The 23622-nt window shown below is 37.2% G+C and overlaps 2 protein-coding genes across 9 annotated transcripts; one reads left to right on the forward strand and one right to left on the reverse strand.

Annotated features, from left to right (window-relative positions):
- The first annotated feature begins 3012 nt into the window (after positions 1-3012).
- On the forward strand, positions 3013-13649 carry LOC131001956 (uncharacterized). Its single transcript, XM_057928603.1, has 4 exons — positions 3013-3609; positions 4120-5022; positions 7607-8737; positions 10361-13649. Exons 1-4 carry the CDS (start codon positions 3369-3371, stop codon positions 11275-11277), a joined length of 3192 nt encoding a protein of 1063 aa, XP_057784586.1. The 5' UTR covers positions 3013-3368; the 3' UTR covers positions 11278-13649.
- Positions 13650-14385: 736 nt separating this feature from the next.
- Positions 14386-19639, reverse strand: LOC131001957 (RNA pseudouridine synthase 5). 8 transcript variants are annotated; one of them, XM_057928607.1, is made up of 13 exons: positions 19388-19639; positions 19238-19295; positions 19077-19151; positions 18840-18930; positions 17993-18155; positions 17169-17256; positions 16939-17023; positions 16656-16731; positions 16497-16564; positions 16309-16374; positions 15486-15564; positions 14888-14981; positions 14386-14687 (listed from the first exon to the last, which is right to left on the reverse strand). In XM_057928607.1, the coding sequence occupies exons 1-12, from the start codon at positions 19464-19466 to the stop codon at positions 14914-14916; spliced, it is 996 nt and encodes a 331-aa protein (XP_057784590.1). In that variant the 5' UTR covers positions 19467-19639; the 3' UTR covers positions 14386-14687; positions 14888-14913. The 8 variants fall into 8 exon arrangements, with proteins under 8 accessions (XP_057784590.1, XP_057784589.1, XP_057784588.1 ...); XM_057928606.1 differs by having other exon boundaries at positions 14386-14667; positions 19388-19637; XM_057928605.1 differs by having other exon boundaries at positions 16305-16374; positions 19388-19636.
- Positions 19640-23622: the final 3983 nt, after the last annotated feature.

Below are 23622 nucleotides of genomic sequence, written 5' to 3' on the forward strand. Positions count from 1 at the left end.
AGATAAATTAAGTCTATCATGTTTTTCTTTGAATAAGGCCCAAACAATTTAATTAAATCGGCCCAAGAGTTTAATTAAATCGGCCCAAGAGTTTAATTAAATCGGCCCAAGAGGGAGCCCAATATTTTCGGCCCAAACCCGGCTCAAACCCGGCCCAAACCCGGCTGAAACCCGGCCCAAACCCGGCTCCCTTTTCTAACCTAAATATACACACACACTAAATACACTCAAACACACACATAACACTGCGCCCCATCTCTTCTTTCTCACTCTCTCTCTCGGACCTCTCTCTCTCCCGACTCTCTCTCTGCTCTCTATCGTTCTGCCGCCGCCGCTGCCGTTCAACGGCGCCGTCGCCGCCGGCGAGCGGCGCGGCTTCTCCTTCTCTCTCTCTGAACTTTCCCCCCCCTCTTCTCCTCTATCTCTCTCTCTCAATCTCGGCCGCTGGAAAGGCACAGCCACGCCGCCGCTCCGTCGCCTCCGCCTCTCCTCCATAGCAGATCCGCCGCCGCCTGCTCTAACCTCGGCGAGAATCGCCGGCTCCGACGCCTCCCTCACTCATCGTTCGGCTGACGCGCCGCCTCGCCGTCGTCCTTGCAGCAGATCCGCTGCCGCGTCAAGACCACGGCCACCGCTTGGGTCGTCGGGAGCCGCTGGAGCTGCTGCTGCTTCGCCGGGAGTCGACGGATCTGGCCTTCAGCCGTTCGTCTCGCTCGGAGCTCCCGCCGCGTTGGCTTGCACGGAGTCGCCGCCGACTGCAGCTGCTTCGCCGGGAGTCGACGGATCTGGAGTTGCTGCAGGCTCGTCCGGTGGTCAGTGGCTCGCTGGAGGAGCCGAGCACCGTCTCACAAAGGTAAGCCCCCGGATCTCCCTATTCTCATTTTCTTTTTCTTTTTCCTCATCTTTTCCCCTTTCTTGGCAGATCGGAGACAACGGCAGGTTCACCGCCGCCGCTCCGTCGCCGGCGACGAGCCACCGCGGCTGCCGCCTCCCTCTGATTTCGACTCACACACACAGTAGGTTCAAGCCACAATTTCAGTCATAGCATAGATGATTTGAGCAAAATTTATACATAGTCAGGAAGTAATTATCTCTATATGTCCATGTAAAAAGTCAAGATCTTTAATTGTTCTTCAATTAATCACACTGCATATAAACACCTCACTTGCAAATTCAGCCTTTCGAACATCAATGTTAAAACGAGTTTATACACAAGTTGTATGCACATAAAGAGGAATATGAGCAGTTGTATGCGTTGGTGGTTCTTTTGGAGTTATGAACTTGATACAAGAAATGGAGTATTTCGATTTAGAAAGTAACCTTGAATTGGTAGATAATGATTTACTGTTTCTGCATAATAAGCACGAATAATAGGATATCAGAAGGTGCTCTGTAAATGACAAAGAAATGAGATGGAAAAATACTTGTAATAATTACCATGAAGTTTGGTTGGAGGAATGAACGTAGGAGACGTTGAGTATGGAAAATAATGGTGAAAGTGTTGTGATTTTAAAGAAAAATGGGGAGCGTGGAAATGGTATGAACATAGGAATTCTTTTTCAGCTTCTTTGTATGACTGAAGAATTTCTTCAGCATGCGTAGCAAGAATTTCTTCAGCATGCTTTAGGATTCAGCATGCTTGCCATTATTCTAATTAAAAAAAATCTAAGAGATTATTATATTAATTATAAGGTTCCAAACTCATTTAAATACATTAAGACATATAAGCCTAATTCTTATTGAAGCATAAAAATCCATTTGAGCTTGCTTCTAACATAAATTAAATTACTCATGGGCTTAAGTAAACAATCGATAAAAGATTCATATTTAACACTTCAGTGTTAAATTCTCCACAATAAATTAATGGACTCAAAATATATTTTGAGTGCATCATCTATTGAAAAAAAAAAAAAATCATCACATATATAAATTATCAATTTCATATAAGTTCGTATTTTATAAATGGATGCTGAACTCTAATTACCATAATAAATCCTTAAATCAGTAATTAAAAGTATATAATCCTTAATAAAAAGTCGGGTCGTTACACAGATCAAGAATAATGGGGTGAAGAGAGTATTTATTTTAATTTAATTTAATTATTAATTTTCTTGAGGAAAAAAAATGGACCTCCTAAGCCTAAAATCTGGCTCTACCACTGTATACATTCTAAACTTACAAACATTTATCGACACGCCCATGTGAATTTTTTTTCTCTATATTTTAGTATTATTTATGTTTGTTTTTCTTATGTGCGACTCTTTTTTTAGATGGATAACCAATTAATTATCGTAATAACTTATATTCATAATTTAAACATATTTGGATATTTAGCAGATATCTTTAATGGTTTGACCTTAATTATAATTATAATATAAAATGTTTTTTCATCGAAACTCGACAATAATTAAAAATTAATTAATTGAGACAACGAAGCGCAACTTAGTCGGTAAGACGCTTCCCCTCCAACCAATAGATTGGGGGTTCGAGTAATAAGGGGGAAAATGACGAATCATTATTGATCATCTTTAAAAAAAAAAAATACTTCCTCCGTCCCACGAAGCATGACTCAGTTTCCTTTTTGGTCTGTCCCACGAAGATTGACCTGTTGTTTTCGTTTTTGACAAAAAAATTACCATTTATTCATATTTTCACCAACCACACTTATACACAATATTTCAATTTCTTAATTTTCGTGCCGAAAAGAACAAGGTCATGTTTGGGACGGAGGGAGAACATAAAGTAAGTAAATTTTAACAAGATTTAAAGTAAATCCAATGCAAAAATAAATTATCATTATTGATGACGAATAAAAAAGATAATGTGAAATTAAATTAAATCAATATAGAAATAAAAAATCCGCGGTTAGTGGGTTTCCAAAGGTACAACTCCTCAATGCACACATCATATCTTGAATTGATCAAAAGTCACAAAACCCTTACATACGCATCATGTCACCGCAGGACGACCCCTTTTCACCACAAATGAAAATGAAAAAGAAAATCCAAAATACAAAAGAAAAGAAAGTGAGAACTCTCTCTCACTACTCTCTCTCTCTCTCTCCTTTTTTCTTTGTCTCTTATCATTTCACTTCCCCCTAACCCCAGATTTTCTTTTCTCCCTTCTTCCCTCTTTTCCAACCCCCAAAAACCAACGGAAAAAGGAAAAATAAAATTCACAAAAACCCACATAAATTCATCTCTTGTTCGTCTGTCTCTCGGCTTTGGAACCTAAATTCGGCCCACCGGCGAATCAGTGGCCGTTGCTTTTTTTCTTTCCCTAGACGTGGAAGTCTTGTTTTGGATGAGACTGAGAGGCGGCGGCGCAGACAGGAGAGAGAACGGGAGCAGGAACAAAAGTAGTTTTTGATGCCGCCGGAGCAATTGCCGTGGGATCGAAGGGATTTCAGGAAGCACGAGAGATCCGGCTCCGACCCGCGCTTTGGTGGCGGGGGATTCGGCGGCGGCGGTCCTCACAGATGGCGGGAGCAGAACCACCACCCGCACGCGCCACCGCCGCACCCCACGCCCTACCACCACGGCCACAGCCAGAACCACCAGCAGCAGCGCTGGTATTCGGACTTCCGCTCCTCGCGCCCTATCCCACCTGGTGAGTCATCAATTGTGGAATTTGTTACGAGTTGCGAATTTGGACCAGAAAATTTTGGGTTATAAAAATTGTGTTCTTGGAAAAATTAGGTTGTTTTTCGTTTCTAATTTTGGCCGTGTGGGGTAAAAGTGGGTTCGGATAATTAAGCATAAATTATTTTTTCCCCAAAGCTTTATGCGTTATTAATTTGTATGTAACCTTTTGAAATTAGTCAAAGGGGATGTGGTTACACCATATGTTTGTTTTTGTATTAAATCATAGAGGGTTTCTTTAGACAATTATTTAAGCAGATCTGTGATGTTAGTAGACAAACAGTTAAAATTTGGTGACTGGGTGGTGTTTCAATAGATCTGAGTCTGTTTTGCTTTTCTTTTGGTTTGAAAATATATAAGTCTGTAAAGTGTTTTAAGTTTTGTTGAATGGTTTGGTTTTTGCTATGGGATATATTTGTTTCTTGTGTTGATACTTTCTTCTTCCTTCTTTTGGATTTGGAATGTCTTCTGGCTGAAGGTCATGGTAAGCAGGGTGGTGGTTGGCACATGTATCCTGATGATGCTGGTCATGGGTTTATGCCTTTCGGGTCTAGGTATGGTGACAGGAACCTAGAAGATGATAATTTTCGACCTTTTACAAACCGTGGAGATGGAAGGTATTTTAGAAATAGCAGGGAAAATAGAGGAGGATCGTTTAACCAGAGAGACTGGAAATCTACGTCTTGGGAACCTGCTGCATCGTCCAGTGCCAGTGGTCCTGGGAGACCCACCTCTGAGGTTAATACTCAGAAGTCTGTAGAGAATACTGAGACATGTCATGATAATAACAATAAGAGTAACGGATCTTGTCATCCTCCTCCTGATCCCTTACCAAGTCAATCTCCGCCCCCTGTGAAAGAGAACAATGAGAAGAATGAAGATGGTGCTGATGAGCTGGCTAGCTCGGATCAGAAATCTGAGAAAGAAGAAAATGGCCTGGGATCGATAGATTGGAAGCCACTTAAATGGAGCCGGTCTGGAAGCCTGTCTTCAAGGGGCTCTGGTTTGAGCCATTCAAGTAGCTCCAAGAGTATGGGGGTGGACTCTGAGATAGTGGTTGATGCTCAGCGGAAGAATGTGACACCTGTTCAGTCTCCGGCTGCTGTTTGTGTTGTGCCCGCAGCTCCTGCTGTTTCTGATGAGACCAGTTCCAGGAAGAAGCCACGTCTTGGCTGGGGTGAGGGTCTTGCAAAATATGAAAAGAAGAAAGTTGGCCCTGAAGAGGTTGCAACAAAAGATGGACTGACAGTTAGTGTGAGTGATACAGAAGTCATGCAGTTGCCTTCCGTCAACCTGCTTGATAAGAGTCCAAGAGTTGCAAGCTTTTCGGATTGTACTGAATCTGCCACTCCCACTTCGGTTGCCTGTAGTTCTTCGCCAGGTAACATATTATGCGAGTTCCTAAGTAGTGTAGATTTTCCTTTCCTATGCTGTTATTTGATTGGTTTTGCCTGTTTGTGCCCCTTTTAGCCAAAAAAAGGAACAATGAAAGTGATTTTAACTTCTGTCCCGCGTTGGAAATAAACTTTTTTATAAAAAAAAAGTGCTAGCTAATGTATTATGTCATTTCTTATTGCCGTAGATTTTCCTTTATTGTAGTGTTAGTTAGTCAGAGACCTATTTGCCTGGTTCTGCCCTGTTTAGCAGATGATGCGCTATCGTTGAATCTGAAAGAAAACAAACATGTGATTACTGATTAGTTAATTAATTTGCATAATCAAATTATGACGGAAAGTTGATTTTTTTTTTTTTGAGAGACGGAAAGTTGAATTTTGGTCTGCTTTCTTTTGGAGAAAAATTCAAGTTTAACCTGTATAAGAAATATAACAGATAAGAATATCTTAGAGCACTGATATGGACAAGTATTGGAGCATTTAGAACGCTCTATCAAAGTTATGTTCTTTTTATTATGTGGTATGACACTCGAGAGAAAATGGAAGTTGTTTTTCATGATCTGTCTCACCCTTCAGAAGTGCAATGGTCTTGGAAAGTTTGGCAGATACCTGTGATGTATGATTGCACGTCTGAAGATGAATTGATAAAATCTATTGCTGAGTTTTAATGGGCCGAAACTGTGATGACTTGTAGATGGCATTCCTTGATGCTGTAGTGATTGAATTGCTTAAAATGTCGTGACATCGTCTTGGTTTTAAAAAGTGCGCCTAGGCGCAGAAAAGCGCGGGCTTTTGGAGAAGCGCAGGTCTGGGCTTTTTTTGAAGCCAGGCGCGCGTACCTACAAGAGGCGCGGCCAGGCGCAGAAAAGCCCACCGAAGTGCGCCTAGACTCGAAGCCCCAAAGCACGGGCTTACTGATTGCTTTTCTGGGAATTCTTTCAAAGAGGCGGTGCAATACTTGTGAACTAAGAGGCAATATCTGTATTATTATAATATAGGAGTATATTTTTTTATTTCAAAAACCCTATCAGCCACAACTTTTAGACTAAAAGGGCCCAGCAGCGCAACTTTTTTTTTTTTGCAAAAGGTTTTCTAACCCTAATTAGTATTTTAAGGTATAAAAATTAACTCTTTTGAATAACTTTATATTAACTTCAACAAAATACATAATGATTTAGTTCAAAAACTAAAGATGTGATAAATTCATATATATTAATTATTTATATTTCAGATTTTTGAGTATTTGTGTGTTTTAAATTAAATATTTGTTTGTTTTAAGTATTTATGTTTTAATTATTTGTGTTTTTAGTTGAAAATATATTGCAGATTATTATTATTAGAATTTTTATACTTCAAATGCGCCTCGCCTATGAAAAGCCCGCGCTTGGGCTTAAAGCCCTGCACCTAGGCTCCGGGGCAATTGGCGCCTCGGTGCGCCTCTGGCTTTTTTAAACCAAGGACATCATGTGCATCTGATATTTGTATGGCTGCTGTGGTAGATGAGATTCTTGCTCTGGCTGCTAGAGTAAATGAATATCCTCAATATTTGCTTGGAGTTGAGCATGCAATTAAGAGTCACAAAGACCAAAGTGAATCCATCATTACACAGTTGAATTTTGTTTCTAGTTCTGATGAAAAGTTCTGATTTTTATTTTTTCTAAAAGTTTGTCCCAGGGTTGCCTTTTGTTTAAATATAGTTAATGCTGGACTGCAATATCAAAAGCTCATCTGGTTCCTCTTTATTTAAACCAAAAGTTTGGCAGGTTGTGCTTTGATGAAATACCTAATATTCATGGTCTTATCAGTACTCTTGCAATAATTGAAAATTTCAGCTTAGGTTAGATGGAAAGTGTGATATGTGATATGAAATTTAATAAATATTTGTAGTTTGGACTTTCTTATTCTGTAAACTGAATGCCAACGCTATAGCTGCTGTGAGAGGGTTGTATAGAAGTTGGAGACATAATGAATCAAATTTCTGCTGAGAATGTGCATCTACAGTTAAGTAGAATAGGTAATAAACACAAAGCTATATAATTTGCAGGGATTATCTGGATGCTACTCCCAGAGAACTTAACTTTAGTGTCTCATGGTTCACATACAAGGGAAATATTGTATAATGGAGTAAAACAATGGTCACTTGTATTCGTATCTGACTGTATAAATTAGTAGGGCATATGCAAATCTGTTTCAGTTATATCTGATGCTCGTATTCTTGAAAAGTTGTTGAATGAATTTCTGCTTTGAGGAGCTGCTGTGAAGTTCTGGATGGGGAGTCTATTCACTTACGTATTTGTGGTGTTATTGAAATTATACTAACATGGATATGGCAGTTAGTGTTCTTTAATATTCTCATCAATAAGTGGTCCCTTATAGTAGGTATGCTGGAATTTGAAGAGATTTCCCATTTTGGGTAAATATGTTTTCCTAATGTGGTGAACTATGTCTCTATATCTACTTGATTGTGGCAATTGAGCTTTTGCTGGTATCATTGTTGATTAAGTTGCCTCCTTTTGTCCTCACTGTGTTAAAGGTTATCATCTTCTCAATGGAATCCTTTGTACATCACAGGTATTGAGGAGAAAGAGTCTGTGAAGGCTGCTAATATTGATCATGATACTGCAAATCGGAGCTGTTCACCAAGTGCCATGTCCCATGCTCAGTACGACGGACCAGCTTTTAATTTGGAAAACTTGGAGCTTGCATCTATTGCCAATTTGAGCTCTTTGATAAATGAATTGCTACAATCTGATGAACCAAGTTCTGCGGAAACTGGTTATGCACGAACCACCTCAATGAATAAGTTGCTTGTATGGAAAGTTAACATACTAAAAGCAATTGAGGTGACTGAATCAGAAATTGATTCGCTTGAAACTGAACTGAGGTCACTGGTAGCCAATGGTCCTCATCCATCTGATTCCAGCTTTCTACCAGGGGAATGCCAATTAAAACCTTGTGAAGAGAGACTCGATGGTTCTAGTTTCACTATTGGACCTGGCACATTGCGAGTTGATTCTTCTGGAGCAATGAATTTCGAAAATGTACCTGCTGCATTGGAGGATGGCCATGTGGCTTTGAAAGATGAGGAAATTGACAGTCCAGGTAGTGCTACATCTAAATTGATTGAGATGCTGCCTTCTGGGGAAGATACCTTTCCTTCTGAGCCACAACATTGTGTTGAAGGTAACAAGAGATTGGAGTTTGACAATTTTTGTAGCTTGGAGAAATGCTTGGAGGATGGTAGTGGAAATCAGGATGAAACTTGTTGTACTGACGACCATAAACTTATTGAGACTAGTCGCTGTGATCTTGCCTGTGGTGGTGATACACATTCTGATATAGATCATATTTATGACTCTATATTGTCTTCAAATAAAAATTCTGTAAATAATGCGATGGAGGAGTTGAATAAGTTATTGCCCGCACAGAAGAGTTTTCTTGATTTGTCTGCCTTACTAAGTGCCTCTTCTTTACCAAGTGACCCCTTGGTAATTAAGGAGAAGTTTTTAAAGAAAAAAAGGTCTCTCAAATTCAGGGAGAAGATTGTCACCCTCAAATTTAAGGTATTTCAGCATTTCTGGAAGGAAGGTCGTGTAGTTTCGATAAGGAAACTTCGAGGAAAGTCTCACAAGAAGTTTGATCTAAGTCATACTGGTTTTAAAAAGTATCGTTCTACCAATCGTGCTCGAATTTCTTATTCTGGTGAGTAATTATTTGCTTCATATATTCCTATTCTGCTCCTACCTTTTTTTGTTGGATTCCTTTATTTATTGTGCTGTCATTCTCTCAATAAGGACAGCATGAACTTGCTGCTAGTTTTCAGTTTTCTGCCATTCAATCATGCCAAGGAATTTGTAGGGTGTTATGAGTGGGGAATAGGATTTTTTAACCCGACTCTTTAATGTTATCGAAGTGATTCATGAAAAATATGGGAAAAGGGTTAATACAGATTTGAGGGAACAATTATTGTGGTACATTAGATTTTCTAACTTTTGTCTGGCAGGTGGTTCTCCAAATTTTTAGGACCTAGCAGAAAAGAGGATTAATTTTCTCTTATTTGGTGGAACAAAATATAGTTAGATTTCTGTGATCCCCAAAAGGACACCTCTCATACTCTTCACCCAAACTAAATGATTAACTGAGATTTTTCTAATATTTAATTAAGGTACCACAGTATTAGTTGTGATGCTTTTGCTTGATAACCTTGCTTCTCCTATCGCTTGAGAAACTTGTTTGGAGCTTGGTTTAGAAAAGCGCGCCGATGCGTCTTTTTTTTTCCATCAGGCGCACACACCTACATAAGGCGTGCCCGTGGCGCACAAAGGTGCAGAAGCAGGGAGGCGCACGCCTTCGGGCAGACTAGGGTTTTCAGTCTTCAATTGTTATTTTTATTTTCTTTTTTTGCACAGCAGCCCCTGTTTCTCAACCTCCTTTTATGCAAGTGTTAAAAATTAACTCTCTTTATAACTTCACATTTACTTCAGCAAAATACGTAAGAAATTAGTTTAAAAAAATAAAGATATGATAAATTCTTATATATTATTTTATTTATATTTCAGATTTTGAGTATTTGTGTGTTTTTAAGTATTTGTGTTTTAGTAAAAAATATATTATAGGTAAATATATTAGAATTTTTATACTTTAGGTGGGCCATGCCTACGAAAAGCCCACGCTTGTGCGTCAGGCTCTGTGCCTAGGCTCCAGGCCAGTTTGCGCCTCCGTGCGCCTTTTAAAACCAAGGTTCGGAGCTATTGCTTGAGTAGGTTGATTCAAACTAAATTTGGTTAGACTTGGTCACTATCAAAAATCCTGTCAGAACATGCTCCATTACCTCTCTTTTGATGCTACTGATGAAGGAGCAACTTGGTGGATTAGAAAATGTGGGAAAATTTTATCACCCCACTTTTTTCATCTCATGTTCCCAGGAAGGACAACATGGGAAAATATTATCACACCACTACCCCGTTATAATATTATCATTGGAGTGAAAAGCAGGGAAAAAGGGCCGCCCTAATTTTTCTTCCATCCTGGTTGGGCAAAATTATCCACCATATAGAGCATGTGAAAAGAGTGGAAAAAGGGTGAAAATATATGTTTTCCACCCTTTTCCATCAAAGAGAACCGCGTTTAGGGTTTGATCCTCTTAATGAAATTCATGAAAAACATAGGTCTTGGATCAGTGCCATCACTACCTTAACTTAAAATGTATTGCAATGATATTTATTTAGTTTGGAGTTACTGTGGACATTACTTTTACACCTCTAATTTACTTTTATCTTCTGTGATCATGCTTTTCGAACTTGATTTCCCAATACGGTATTGCAGGTGGGTGTCCCAGAACAGTTCCTGCAGAAGAAGTAATCGAGTACACTAACAGGCTGCTTTCAGAATCACCATTCAAGCCGTGTCGGACTGCTTTAAAGATGCCAGCTTTGATTTTGGACAAGGAGATACGGATGTCAAGGTTTATTAGTAATAATGCGCTGGTTGAAGATCCTTGTTCTGTTGAAAAAGAAAAGTCTATGATCAATCCATGGACTGCTGAAGAAAGGGAACTTTTCATCGACAAGCTTGCTATTTTTGGGAAAAACTTTGCGAAGATTGCATCTTTTCTAGAACATAAAACAATAGCCGATTGCATAGAGTTCTACTACAAGAATCACAAGTCGGAAAGCTTTGAGAGAGCTAGGAAAAAGCCAGACTTTGCAAAGCAAAAGAAGTCTCAATCTAGCACCTACTTGGTTGCAGGTGGCAAAAGATGGAATCGTGAAGTGAATGCTGCTTCTCTTGATATGCTTGGTGAAGCTTCCATAATTGTAGCTAGTGTCAATGATGGCATAGAAAGTCAGCAGAGAAGTTCATCTAGGATCTTTTTTGGTGCATCTAGTTCTCACAAAGTGCCGAGGGGTGAAGATGCTCCATTGCAGAGATCGAACAGTCTGGATATGTACAACAATGAAACTGTGGCTGCTGATGTGTTGGCTGGTATATGTGGTTCCTTATCCTCTGAGGCTATGAGTTCCTGCATCACGAGTTCCGTTGACCTTATCGATGGGTATCAGGACAGGAAATGCCAGAGAGTTGGTTCCTGTGTGAAGCGCCCTGTGACCCCTGACGTTACACAAAATATCGATGATGCTCTGATGAGAGCTGCGGGGAGATGGATCCTACTGATTGGACTGATGAGGAGAAATCCTTCTTTATTCAGGCCGTTTCATCTTATGGCAAGGATTTTACAATGATCTCTCAATGTGTCAGAACAAGATCCAGAGAGCAGTGCAAGATATTCTTCAGCAAGGCTAGAAAGTGTCTCGGGTTGGATAAGATTCAGCCTGGGGTTGGCAATGGTGTCTCTGATGACGGTCATGGAGGCACCAGTGACACTGAAGGTGCTTGTGTTGTGCAAACTTGCTCGGTTGCTGGAAATGATTGTTCAGAATGCAGGGTGGGAGAGGATCTCCGACCTCCGGATATGAAGTCAAGTGATGAATCTGATATAGCAGGAAAACACATCTTAAAGCCTGATTCTGATGGATGTGCGGGTAATGGGGGACCATGTCCTTTGGATTCTATGGCTGTGAGAGATAATAATCCAACTATAGACTTCAATGCGGATGGTGAAGAACATGATGGTGTAAACCGTGCAAGTGGACATGACTCTGAAGTTACAGCATTGGCTGTATCCTCCAAAAGTGATTCTATAGGAGTTAAAAAGGGAGATAATGGTGGCCAGCCTAATAAATTAATTGAGGCTGATAACAAGGCTGCGGCTGAGGTTTCTAATGGGTATCATGGGGAAGACGATGGAGGACAAAGGCCAATCGTACCCGAGGATAATTTGGAAAATAAGAAACTTCAGGACAAGAATGCTAGCTCTACTGAAGTTACTTCGGTTAGTTCTGCATTAAACGAGACTGAGCCTGGCCCTGAGGTTGTTAGGGATATTTTCCATCCTTCAGTTGATGCACATTCGCTGATGCAAGCTGGATCTGGATGCCAAATGGAGGCTGGGTCCCAAACCTGTTCAGAAAAATCTCGTCCCATCTCACCTGAGCAGAATGGTCGCTTTGCACTGGTGGAGTCATCGACACTGTTCTCTGTGCCCATCAAGTATCAGAGGCACTCAAGTACTAGTGCATTGTCAAATGGTGGTACTAATGGAATCAGTGAAAAGGATTCTAACAAAATTGTTAGGACAGTTAATTGCCAGCAGCAGCCAGATCCTGATAACTTTACTCAAGTACTCAGGGGGTACCCAGTTTCCGTGCAGACTCTGAAGGAAATAAACGTGGATGTGAATTGCAATAAACATGTACCACTTCATAACATCTCCAAGCGGGATGATAAGTTGCATCCAGAACGGCATAGAGAATTCTCCCTTCAGAAGTGTGGCGGCCCAAAACATCAGGCTGAAGTCCAGGGACCATATACATCTCAAGATAAGAGCAGAGACCAGTTGAGACCCTGTTCAGGGAGCTCGTCTGATGTGGAGAAGCCTTCCAGAAATGGTGATGTGAAGTTATTTGGCAAAATCTTAACATCATCGCAACAGAAACCTGATTCTTGTGCAGAAGGAAAAGGTGGTGAGGACCAGCAAAACAAACCAGTTTGCCAGACACTGAACCTGAGATTCAGGGGTGATCACAAGGCGGCTAATTTAGATTGTAATAATTATATTGGCTCTGATAATAGTCCTAGGAATTTAGGCTTTTGGGATGGGAACAGGACAAGCACGGGCTTTGCTCCTATGCCTGATTCGGCTGTCCTGTTAGCCAAGTATCCTGCTGCCTTCAGCAATCATCCGATGCCTGCCGTGAAACTAGATCAGCCAACATTACAGGGAGTCATTAGAAGCAATGCCCATGCCTTAAATGGCCTCTCTGTTTTTCCAAGCAGAGAGCTGAGTAGCAGCAATGGAGTAGCAGATTACCAGGTAATAAGGAATCGAGAATTGTCACCTTTCACCTTAGATAGGGAGCAGCCGCAGGATGTGTTCTCTGAGATGCAAAGAAAAAATGGGTTTGATGTAGTATCAGGATTGCAGCAACAATCAAGAGGGGTGGTTGGAATTAATGTTGTTGGGAGAGGGGGGATTCTTGGTCAGTGCTCTGGTGTTTCAGATCCTGTTGCTGCCATCAAAATGCACTATGCAAAAGCTCAAAATCTAGGAATGCAGGCAGGCAGTGGAGTTAGAGAAGATGATGCGTGGACGAGTAATGGGGATGTAGGGAAGTAGTAGAAGTGGGGATGAGGCTTTTAGCAGAGGCCACCGTGAGATAAGGTCGCGTGTTGTCGCGTTGTATTATAGTTTTTGTGTCACCAACTCAGCAGCAGCAGCATTAGAGTAGTGGACAGTTTCAAAAAACCATCCTTTTTTTTTTTTTTTTTGGTCGGAAAATTTCTAGATCTTGTAATATTGCAGGAGCCTTTGTATTTGTTGTATTTGATGGAAATACAGAAATAATCTGTCAAAATAGATGTGGAGGAGAAAGAGAATTTTCTGTTCCAATGCATCTTCATGTGATGTGGACCATTGCCCAAAGAGCTCCACAATGGTATGAGGTTGAGGTTTACTTAATTAATACTTTCTATGCATGTTTTCTGTTTTGGCTTATCTAATTTTGTTTCTGCTGTATGCAATTAAGAGATTTTCCTTGATATATGGAACTGTTTTTATAGGGGTGGATAAGAAATTTATATTTTATGGTTACAACTGTCTTTGCTGAAGGGGAAAAGGTGTGATTTATTGGTGTAGCGGGAGATATAGCTTTTAGTTGGTGATTTTGTTGGTTCTTTACAGGCGTAAAGATTTTGATTTAAATCTTAGATGATTCTGATTAATTCAAATTTCCTCTTTATTCTTTCACTATATTTTTTTTGTGGTAAGGAAAAATCCATAGTAAGTAGAAATATTTTGTTCATAGGTAAGAGAGGCAAGACTAATCACGTTGTGGTAGAATCGAGTAAACTTTGATTCCGAGTCGAAACCTACCCACTTTGTGCCTTTGAAAGATTATTGGATGATTAAATTTGATTATAGTAATTGTTTAACTTGCTTAAACATATCCTTACCACAATATCTTGTCGTGTAACAAGTGGCTGCCAGGGCCCTCCCTTTACCAATAATTGAATTGAATGTGTATACCCACCGTTATATATTTACTCACCATTTGGAATTTCAACAATTCAATGGCCCTCTTTGAGAGAGAGAGAGAAAGAGGGTATTTTATTTTATGGCAATAATTATCAGCTTTAGCCAAACAACCAGCAGCGCCGCCTCATTCCCTTTCTTCTTTGGAATGTTTATAAGAGAAGTGCTTCCAAGGAAGACTTCAAATAAAAACAGCATGAGAAACCTAAAACTTGTTATTCTTTTACTTTTTATTTTTCGCAATCCCAGTAAGAGAATACGAACAATAAAAAGAGAGCCTGATCATCTACGAAAATAATTCTTCAAAGGTATAATTACAATGGAAAAAATATGGATTGCTAGCTAGTGTATATTTTTTGTATAGTAAACAGCGATGGAAATAGTACAAATTTAACGGTAACGCTTACATACCCTCTTCTGCTTTAGATGATTCTCCTAGCAGCCGTAGAATATGTGGGAGAGGAGCAATGATGTCAATTATCTGCAAAACCAAGAGATTTGCTAAACATCAAGTGAAAAGTACTGTTTAGAACATCGATCCATGCAAACTTCTGCCAGTTTCAGAAAAAAATGGACCAGTTGCAACTCAACCAAAAAACGTACAACATGTTCTCTCAAAAGAACTAAGTGAAGAAGGTATTCGGCAGTGCCATATCAATTTTTCACAAATTATGATGATGCAAAGGTTTTTCTTTGCCTACCTCATTTGTTGCAGGATGGGCAAAAGCTATGCGATGAGCATGTAAATGGTAGCCACAATCACCAGGAACGGGTTTTTCAGGCCTCTCATAACCTCTGAAATCAAAGGAAAGTACTATCACTGTCCTTAACTGCCTTGTGATCTATAGTAGAAACATCATTAAAAGCTGCAAAGGATGGTTATATAGAATATGCCAACAATTAGGAAACTTGTTATACAATTTCTACATCTCAAATTTGAAATCAGTAGCAGATGCAACCATATATGGTCTTTAGGGCGGGCAATTCTACTTTATTTAGATGCGACAATAACTTGAGGCCCATCTGAGTTCATCACTATTTTTCTCAAGTCTGACAATGTTAGGAAAATTGTCATGGGATTTTGTTGTTCACATCAATCTGTTTATGGGCAAAAGAAAACTCCTTCCATTACCACGATAGTGAATTTTCTGTATTATCAATGCCAGTTTAGACTTCTGCATTATATTGCAATATAGTATGATCAATGCATGCCATGCAGGAAGGTATTGGCAACTCTAAGCAGAGACAGATGATAGCAAATAAAAATGACAAGATTTCAGCAGTAATTCTAATTCATACCCATCTTGACCAAAACTTTCATTGATGATTTCATGATCTGTATACTTCGGTTGCCCATCCGTGCCATAAAGAGGATCATCTTCACCGGAGAGAAGAAATTCTTAAATCATGATTGATTCCACAAAAATAACAGTGCTCCAAGCCATGTAACTTTTCGAATTAAAATTTTGCTCAAACTTCTTCTAAAACAGTCACTTATGTTTCTTTAAGATTAGAAAACATTTAGAGGTAGTATTTAAGTATCAACATAAAAAAATACTTTGGGCTTTACTTTTTGGTACAATTAGATCTTCTGCATGTTTCAATATTATTGGGGTGAGAAGATGTTTTAAATATTTAGTTATACACTCATGTAAGAAGATAACTACAACAATGATGTCATAATTGTTGTAAACATTACTACTTCACAAGTTCCTACAGTAAACAGCTAACTGAATAATACAACAAACCACTGCAAAATGTTAAGCAATTAACATGGATGCTAACTCATAAAATGAGGACAAATTCTTGTATTAAAAAAATTTGCTTGTATTGAAAAATAGGATCTGACAATCCTGCTAACTTTGATAATTTAAAACAACGAACAGGAGGTTGTTCAAATAACCAAGAGAGAAGAGAAGGTTCTCGAAAAAAAAAAAAAAATAGAGAAAGAGAGAAGGATACGAGATTAGCTTAATAGCACCCCAGAGCTGCTATTTATGTACAAGCAGGGGTCTCCCACACATTTCCTCACTGAAACTGCGTTGGATCTTCTAAATCCTTAACAAAACAAGTATGAACTTAAACATTTTAGGCATAGAAAGTTTACTCAGAACTGACCGACCAGAGGATGCCCAATGAAAGAAAGATGGATGCGGATTTGGTGAGGTCTCCCAGATTTGATTTCAACCTATTCAATACAAGACAATCTAAAGTAAAGTTTTCAAGATTCTTTCTAAATTAGAAAGAAAGATCTAGATAATCAAGCTAAAGAAAGAGGATGCGTTTATCACATTACAGTGATCATTAAACCTGGACTAATGTGGAATTGCTCCGCTCATTCCTTTCCAGAACTGTTACTTTGCTCAAGGCTGGTTTCCCTGATAAATATAATTTTTGTTTCATGACTGCGAGTGTTGGGTGTTTTTTCTTAAAATACAGCTGTATGATATACGAGAAATTTTATGCGACCTGAAGGAGAGGCTACATACAACCCCTGGGCTACACCAGGATACTTAACTAGACCAATGGGATGATCAATCACAACCTGTCAAGAAATAAAGCAACAAGATAATTTAACAATAAAATAGAGGAGGCAGGTATAATACCGGCTTGGCTAGTCATCATGGTGATTTTTTTTTCTATATTGGAAATCCTCAGAATAAGAAAAAAGAAGAAAAGAAAAAGAAAAAGAAAAAAACAAAACAGACCCAGCTGAGACATGCAGATACACAAATCAGAGAACTGTTATTACCTCATCCTCAAGGATCACTCCACTTGCTAGGGCTCGATATAGTTTTGTTATACTCCTTGTTGTTTTCTGTAGAGGATCATTGTTCCTGTTCACATCCCCATTACAAGTTGCATCAACACTTCCATACAACATTAAAATCAAACCCAGTTTCTAAGCTGAAAACTCAATACTTTTGCAACTTTGTTGATTCCATAATAAGACATAATATCAAATCTTTGGTTTTCACTCACCTAGATACCCCAACCACTGATGTCCCATCAGCAAAAAATGCTGCAAGACGACACTTCGCGAGCTTTGTTTTGGCACAAAGTAGTACTCCTAGTCCCAGAAAAAAAATGAAAATAATGGAATTTTTCATGATCTCGAGAAACTACCAAGTCCAGGAAGACTACGATGGAAATTCTACTCTACCAGAAGAAAGAGAAGTATAGAGTAACAATGGATATCAGATTGTTAGCCGTGAATACAACAGTGGAAAGTTCTTAAACATCTAGACCAACCTACTGTTTGAACTCTGACCTCTGTCACATACTTAAGAAAATCTTTTTATTCATGTAGACATGAAACTGAAGTGATTTAACTGTAGACTTAATAGATGTATTCTATTTCTTCTGTTCGCAAATGTCTATAGGCAGACAGGCAAGAATATTACAAGTTAAATAAGGGTGTGCACATGTGTGGTTTTAATTTTATGTACAGATTTTCAACTAATAACATAAATGAAGGATATCAGAGAGAACATAGTATCCATTGTAACAACTTCTTTTTGGAGTGAATGGAACAGTTTAACTTGGTGTTCCTGATTTTGAAATCAACGACTCACTATAATTCATGTTGGGCACCTCTGACTGAATAAAGGTAATAATCACTTGTAACTATTTGAAAAATCATTTCAACTGAGAAAACCAGCATGGAGAATCTTCAAAGAGAAGCCAAGAGATAGCCTAAATGTGTTAAATTCATATTTACCACAGTTTGACTCATTTTTAAGACTTGGATAATAAAAATATTAAAAAAAAACTCTCCATACATAGAAGCATCTAGCAAGACTAACCTGATGTGCCCCTTCCAAGCCGATGAGCTGGAACAGGATGGGGCTCTTGACATCCTGATACCTCCAGATTGCCTGCATGCCGTTGGAGTTGTGTCAAGACAGTTCGCTGCTGGAACAATCCTCCCGGTAGAACTTGTAATCCCGAGGGTTTATTAAGAGCAATCTGAATGGATTAACAAATTTTAAGATGCCACGCTTGACCAATTTTTAAGTATTACCATGAAATATGCATCAGTGTGCATTGGGTAGAAACACCTCCTAGGATTTCTTTCCTGTAGCTATAGTTGGTTTGGTCTTAAACACTAAGATGGTTAAATTTTTTGAAATGCTAAACAGAAAATAAAGTGAAACTTTTCAACCTTATTTGCCAAAAATATTAGTAGTATAACAGAGGGAAGTAGAACAACCCTTTTATCCCCTTAGTTATGTTAATGTCTAAGCCAACCCATTCATTCCTTGGAGGAGGAAACAGATTATAGAAATCTACACAATCAAGTTTTCATTGGAATCCTTGCTGCTATGAGTTCTTTCTTTCCTTTGAGTACAGCTATGGGAAATGAATCCCCAAGGGTCTTCCTTTCTTTGCAGCTTGTTTATAGTAAAGTCTCGCTTTTTTATATTTATAGAAATAGGAATGCATAACAGCACATTTTAGCCATTCTCTTTTTCAGAAACAAGCAACGGTGCAGAATTATCAAGAAACACATGAGACATATTTGGGAACTTCTCAACATGCCATTCTGATCCCTTCGTATTCAATCAGATGTATGTTGCAAAGGATAAACAAGCTGCATCATTTCTAAGTAATTAGACAACAAAGCATCCAAATTCAACTTCATTTCTTTACCACATCATTGTCTTCGTATAGAATTTCCAGCAAGTATGGAGCATCAGGCTCTTTCCAAGGAAGCCGATGATAAACCAATTCAGCACCTTCCCTACCACATAAATAAATAATAATCAATATAACAATGTCAGCTTGCTTCCAGCACCTCAACCCTACTTCACAGCCCTCTGTACTTATAGTGTGTGTGTGTAACTGAATTGCTGCAGCAGTTAACTATCATCAATCAAAAACGAAAACCTGGTAATCGCATCAGGATCAGTCACTACACAACCATCAATTGTAATCTGCTTATTGTGAATTCTCTGCAGCCAGCTGCTCAACAATCAGTACACATCCAAACACATTCAGTTAGCAAAACAAACGTTCCTCTCAAGTCTCAATCAAATTTAGCTGGTTACCCGTGTAACGGTGCTGAACTTTTGTATCTTCTCGAGTAGAACTCAATCAGCGTCGCGCCTAAAATTTGAAAAACAACATCTACAGTTGAGGCGCACACAAATGCGTACATAGATGTATGATGCGAGTTTAAGCGCAACGACAGAGGTTACCGGAGTCGGAGCGGCGGATCAGGTCGCGGTAACATATTCCGGCGTTAAATTCCGGCCACGGCTCGCCGAATGCCACCATTTTTGTTGTACAAAGTTGAAATTTGGTGACGAAAATAAAATCGTTGTAAAATGATGCTCTAAAACCTCTAATTAAGTCTGAAAAAATTCGATAGTAAAATCGTTGTTTGTCGAATTTTAAAGAAGTGTAAATCTATAATAATAATAGTAGTAGTTCACTTAATCACGACTCCACTTTTTCTAAAAAGAAAATATAACACCCCTAAATTTTTAAATAAAATCTGTTTTATATCATATGTATCTCAACAGTAGCATCGTTTTCCAATGAGACAACATGGTTTGATTATTGACAGAATTGATAATGTTGTGATTGAAAAAAAAAATGTTTGTGAATGTGACGTTTTAAAAGTCGCATGAAAACGGTAAATTTTGAATAAATATTTTGTATTTTTTTTTATAATTAATGGAATTCAGACGAAGATATATATATATATATATTTTTTTTTTTTTTTTTTTTTTGATCGGTCAAAGTCATGTTAGATGTTAGTAGTTAGTTCCCCATCCACTCCAAGAACCACCTTATCTCTCCATTCACCAAACTCCACCTTATATCTCCAATCACCACCAATTCGTTCCCAAGAGGGATCGAACCCGGGTCACTTCACTTAAGTGAGGACCCGGTGGCCAGTGGGCTAAGCCCCCTGGTTGGAATTCAGACGAAGATATATTTTAATAAAGATTAATTATCTGTGTAATTACACGAAGTATATCGGAATTTTGATTTTTAATCAACACTAATTTTTCAGTAAATTTTGAATTTGGCCCGAATTAAATTCTAATCATAACTTATATATTATGTTGACGCATGAATTTTCTTACGTTGAATTTTTACACGTTGTTGATCAATTAATATATAAACTTTGAATTCTTTGAAATTTGACTAGAATTAAAATTAAAACTACACTTTATCTTAATTTTTTCTTCTCTTTTATTTGTGGCGCACATTTTCTACCTTTTTTTATTTATTTATTCTTTTTTCATTTTCCTTTTCTTCTTTTTATTATGTTCCTATTCTTCTTCTTTTTTTCTTCTCTTTTACATCAACAATAGAACATTAATAATGTATAATAATTAATTAGGTAATAGAACTGCAATGTACAAAGTCGAAAAAATTAGGAAAAAAAATAATATTCCCTCTGTATCATTGATAATGACTTACTTTATTTGAGCACGAGAATTAAGGAAAAACTGTTTAAAATGTAAAATAAGTAGAGACCACTTCTAAGGATGATGTGGTAAAATAAGTGTTATTTTTATACTAGATCATTATCAATTGGACAGAAAAAAAAAAAATATTATCAATGGAACAGCAAGAGTAAGAGATGTTTATCTTTCTTTGTAGTTTATGTGGCGTAGTTTATGACGCATTATCTATATTTTATTATTGGTATAAAAGAGAAGAATAAATAAATAAAAAATGAACAAAAAAAGAGGAAAATATGAACCAAAAATAAAGAAGATGAAAATGATTATATATATATGGACGCGCTCTAGTGAGATCCCCTATTTTTCGTGTAACATGAGGACAATAAATAAGACATATAATACTAATGAACAAGACGTATATCTAACGAACATGTATATACTGATGAAAAATAAAATTTAAAAAATTGGTAATGAATAAGACATATATACTGATGAACAAGGAAATATATACTGATGAATAACAAAATTTAAAATATTCTGCTCCCTCCAAGATTCGAACCCTGCGAAAAAAAAATCACCATTGGAGCGGCCCCCTATATATATATCCGTGTGGGGGGGGGAGGGGGTGGGGTCTTTAATTTTAATTTTAATTTGAGTGAAAACAAAAAATTCATAATATACTCCATGTATTAATTGACTAACAATTCATATAAAAATGTCACGTACGTAAATTTCAGCGTCCACACAAAATTAAATGTAACCAAAAATTTAATTCGAATCAAATTTTAGAAAAGTTTAAAGTTCAAATTTCAAAATAGTGTTGCAATTATCTTTTTTAATTACAATATTATTATTTTATTTATAAGATCTCTAGTAAATGGTAAGTTAATACACAAACATTAGGTCAAACCGTCTATCACATAAACATATAGGTGTGTGATGTAGATATTTGAGTCATGGTTTATAAATTCAGTATCATATCTTTAAATTAGTTGTAGATCCAACTGACTATGTATTAGATTTAGATTCATATCTTATAAAGTTGAATTATAATTTTATTGTGTCATTCAATGAGCCACGTTGATATTCATGAACTTGGAAATATTTTTATAAACGTACCAATGGTGTACGACTTTGATTGATATTTTCGATAAGTGTTAATATATATATATATATATATATATATATATATATATATATATATAGCCAAAAAAACAAATGTTACAACTTATAAAGTTATTTTCATAAAATTGTACTCATTATGTCCATCAAAAGTGTCACATTTTTTATGGACACAAATTTTAATAAAAAATTTGGTGATTTTTATATAATAGAGAAAGAATCCTATTAAAATTTGAAATGAGCAATTGAGATTGAATTAAAGATGAGTTTTTTTGTAAGGATAAAAAGATAAGAAAAAAATGGTGGAGTCATGTCTTAAAATGAAAAGTACTACTCCCTCCGTCCTTAAAAGTTTGCAGCACGAGTTTTAATAAAAGTTGATAAAAAAAATATTTAATTGTGGGACCATGTACAAAAATAGTGTTTAAAGAATTGTAATTGTAAAGTAGATGGTTGTGTCATGTACAAAAATAAAAAGTAAAGAGATTGAGACAAATTTTTAGGGACACCCCAAAAAAAAATTGGGACAAACTTTTTGGGGATGAATGGAGTATAATTTTTATGGACATTCAAAATGATAAAAGTAGCATACTTTTTGTGGACGAAGAGAGTAACAAAATTAGCCAATTTTGCTTTTAAAAAAACAAATTTATCTATTTGATGTTTCCATAAAGTAATCTAATATTAAAAGGAAAAAAAATTGTGTTCACTTTTCACATCACTTTGGGTTGATATTCACGTAGATTCAAATTAAGCACAGAAATCCCTGTAATTCTTACTTATTCGACTAGATGCTCCATGAAATTGGTTTGCAAGGCTTTTGTACGTGTCTTATCTTTTTTTGTTCGTCTTTGAAACAACATTGCGCCTTCATCGCCTTTTTGATTAGCTCTAGTGAAAACCTTCAGTCTTCCCCAAGATTCTCATCTTTTTGATCGAAGAAGAGCAACCTATGTTTATGACGGAATTACTCCACTGTCAGCTGATCGAACTAGATTGAGTTGAGAATAAAGTGGCAAACGAATTTATTTATTTTGATTTTCATCTAAAAAGAAAGATTCGCATGTTCTTGAGTACACGACATTATACAGAGATTGTATACGAATGTATTTTTGTGCCACAAACACATTTTTTTTGGTTGATTAATTTGTTGTTCCTAGAATACATAATTTAATATTATGGGTCAGATATGCATGAATAATATATTTATTTTCAGTTACAGTAGGACATGAAATTCATAGATCGCATTTTCTTGAGTGTATAACATTATACACGGAACTGTATAAGAATGCATTTTTATGCGTTAAAACATATAGTAATTTTTGGTTGTTTTGTTGTTACTAAAATACATAATTTAATATTTCGAGCATGATATTTTATGGATAATACATTTATTTTACAGTAGAACACAAAATGCTTAGGTCGCATGTTCTTGAGTTCACGACATTAGACACAGAACTATACATGACTGCATTTTTATGCCCCGAATAATGTTTTTTGGTTGATTTGTTGTCCCTTGAACGCATAATTTGATATTTTCAGGTAGAAACTATATATGACATGACTAAGTTTATCAGTGCATGATTCTGTACATGACTAAGATTTTGGTGACATTGTTCTTCTATACACAAATATAGTTACGTACACGATTCTGCACGTGACACTATTTTTCTATACACGATTATGTGCATGGATATACACATGGTTTATGATTTTTGAACACGGTTAACATTCTTTGTACACGATTTTAATTTCAGTATATATCATATATGCAAAGTTACAAAATAGAGTGATAGACAAATAAAACTACTATTGAATCAATATAAAATACTCCCTCCATCCCAGCTTTTAGTATCTAGTTGAGAGTGGCACGAGTTTTAATAAAGTGA

The sequence above is a fragment of the Salvia miltiorrhiza genome, chromosome 8 (assembly GCF_028751815.1).
Source record: "Salvia miltiorrhiza cultivar Shanhuang (shh) chromosome 8, IMPLAD_Smil_shh, whole genome shotgun sequence".
NCBI classification, from domain to species: domain Eukaryota; kingdom Viridiplantae; phylum Streptophyta; class Magnoliopsida; order Lamiales; family Lamiaceae; genus Salvia; species Salvia miltiorrhiza.

Coding starts and splice junctions, on each gene's coding strand:
- LOC131001956 (XM_057928603.1), top strand. CDS start 3,369: ATGCCGCCGGAGCAATTGCCGTGGGATCGAAGGGATTTCAGGAAGCAC. Junction 3,610..4,119: donor CTCGCGCCCTATCCCACCTG/GTGAGTCATCAA, acceptor TTCTGGCTGAAG/GTCATGGTAAGCAGGGTGGT. Junction 8,738..10,360: donor TGCTCGAATTTCTTATTCTG/GTGAGTAATTAT, acceptor ACGGTATTGCAG/GTGGGTGTCCCAGAACAGTT.
- LOC131001957 (XM_057928604.1), bottom strand. CDS start 19,466: ATGGTGGCATTCGGCGAGCCGTGGCCGGAATTTAACGCCGGAATATGT. Junction 19,296..19,387: donor GATCCGCCGCTCCGACTCCG/GTAACCTCTGTC, acceptor TTCAAATTTTAG/GCGCGACGCTGATTGAGTTC. Junction 19,152..19,237: donor AGTTCAGCACCGTTACACGG/GTAACCAGCTAA, acceptor ATTGTTGAGCAG/CTGGCTGCAGAGAATTCACA.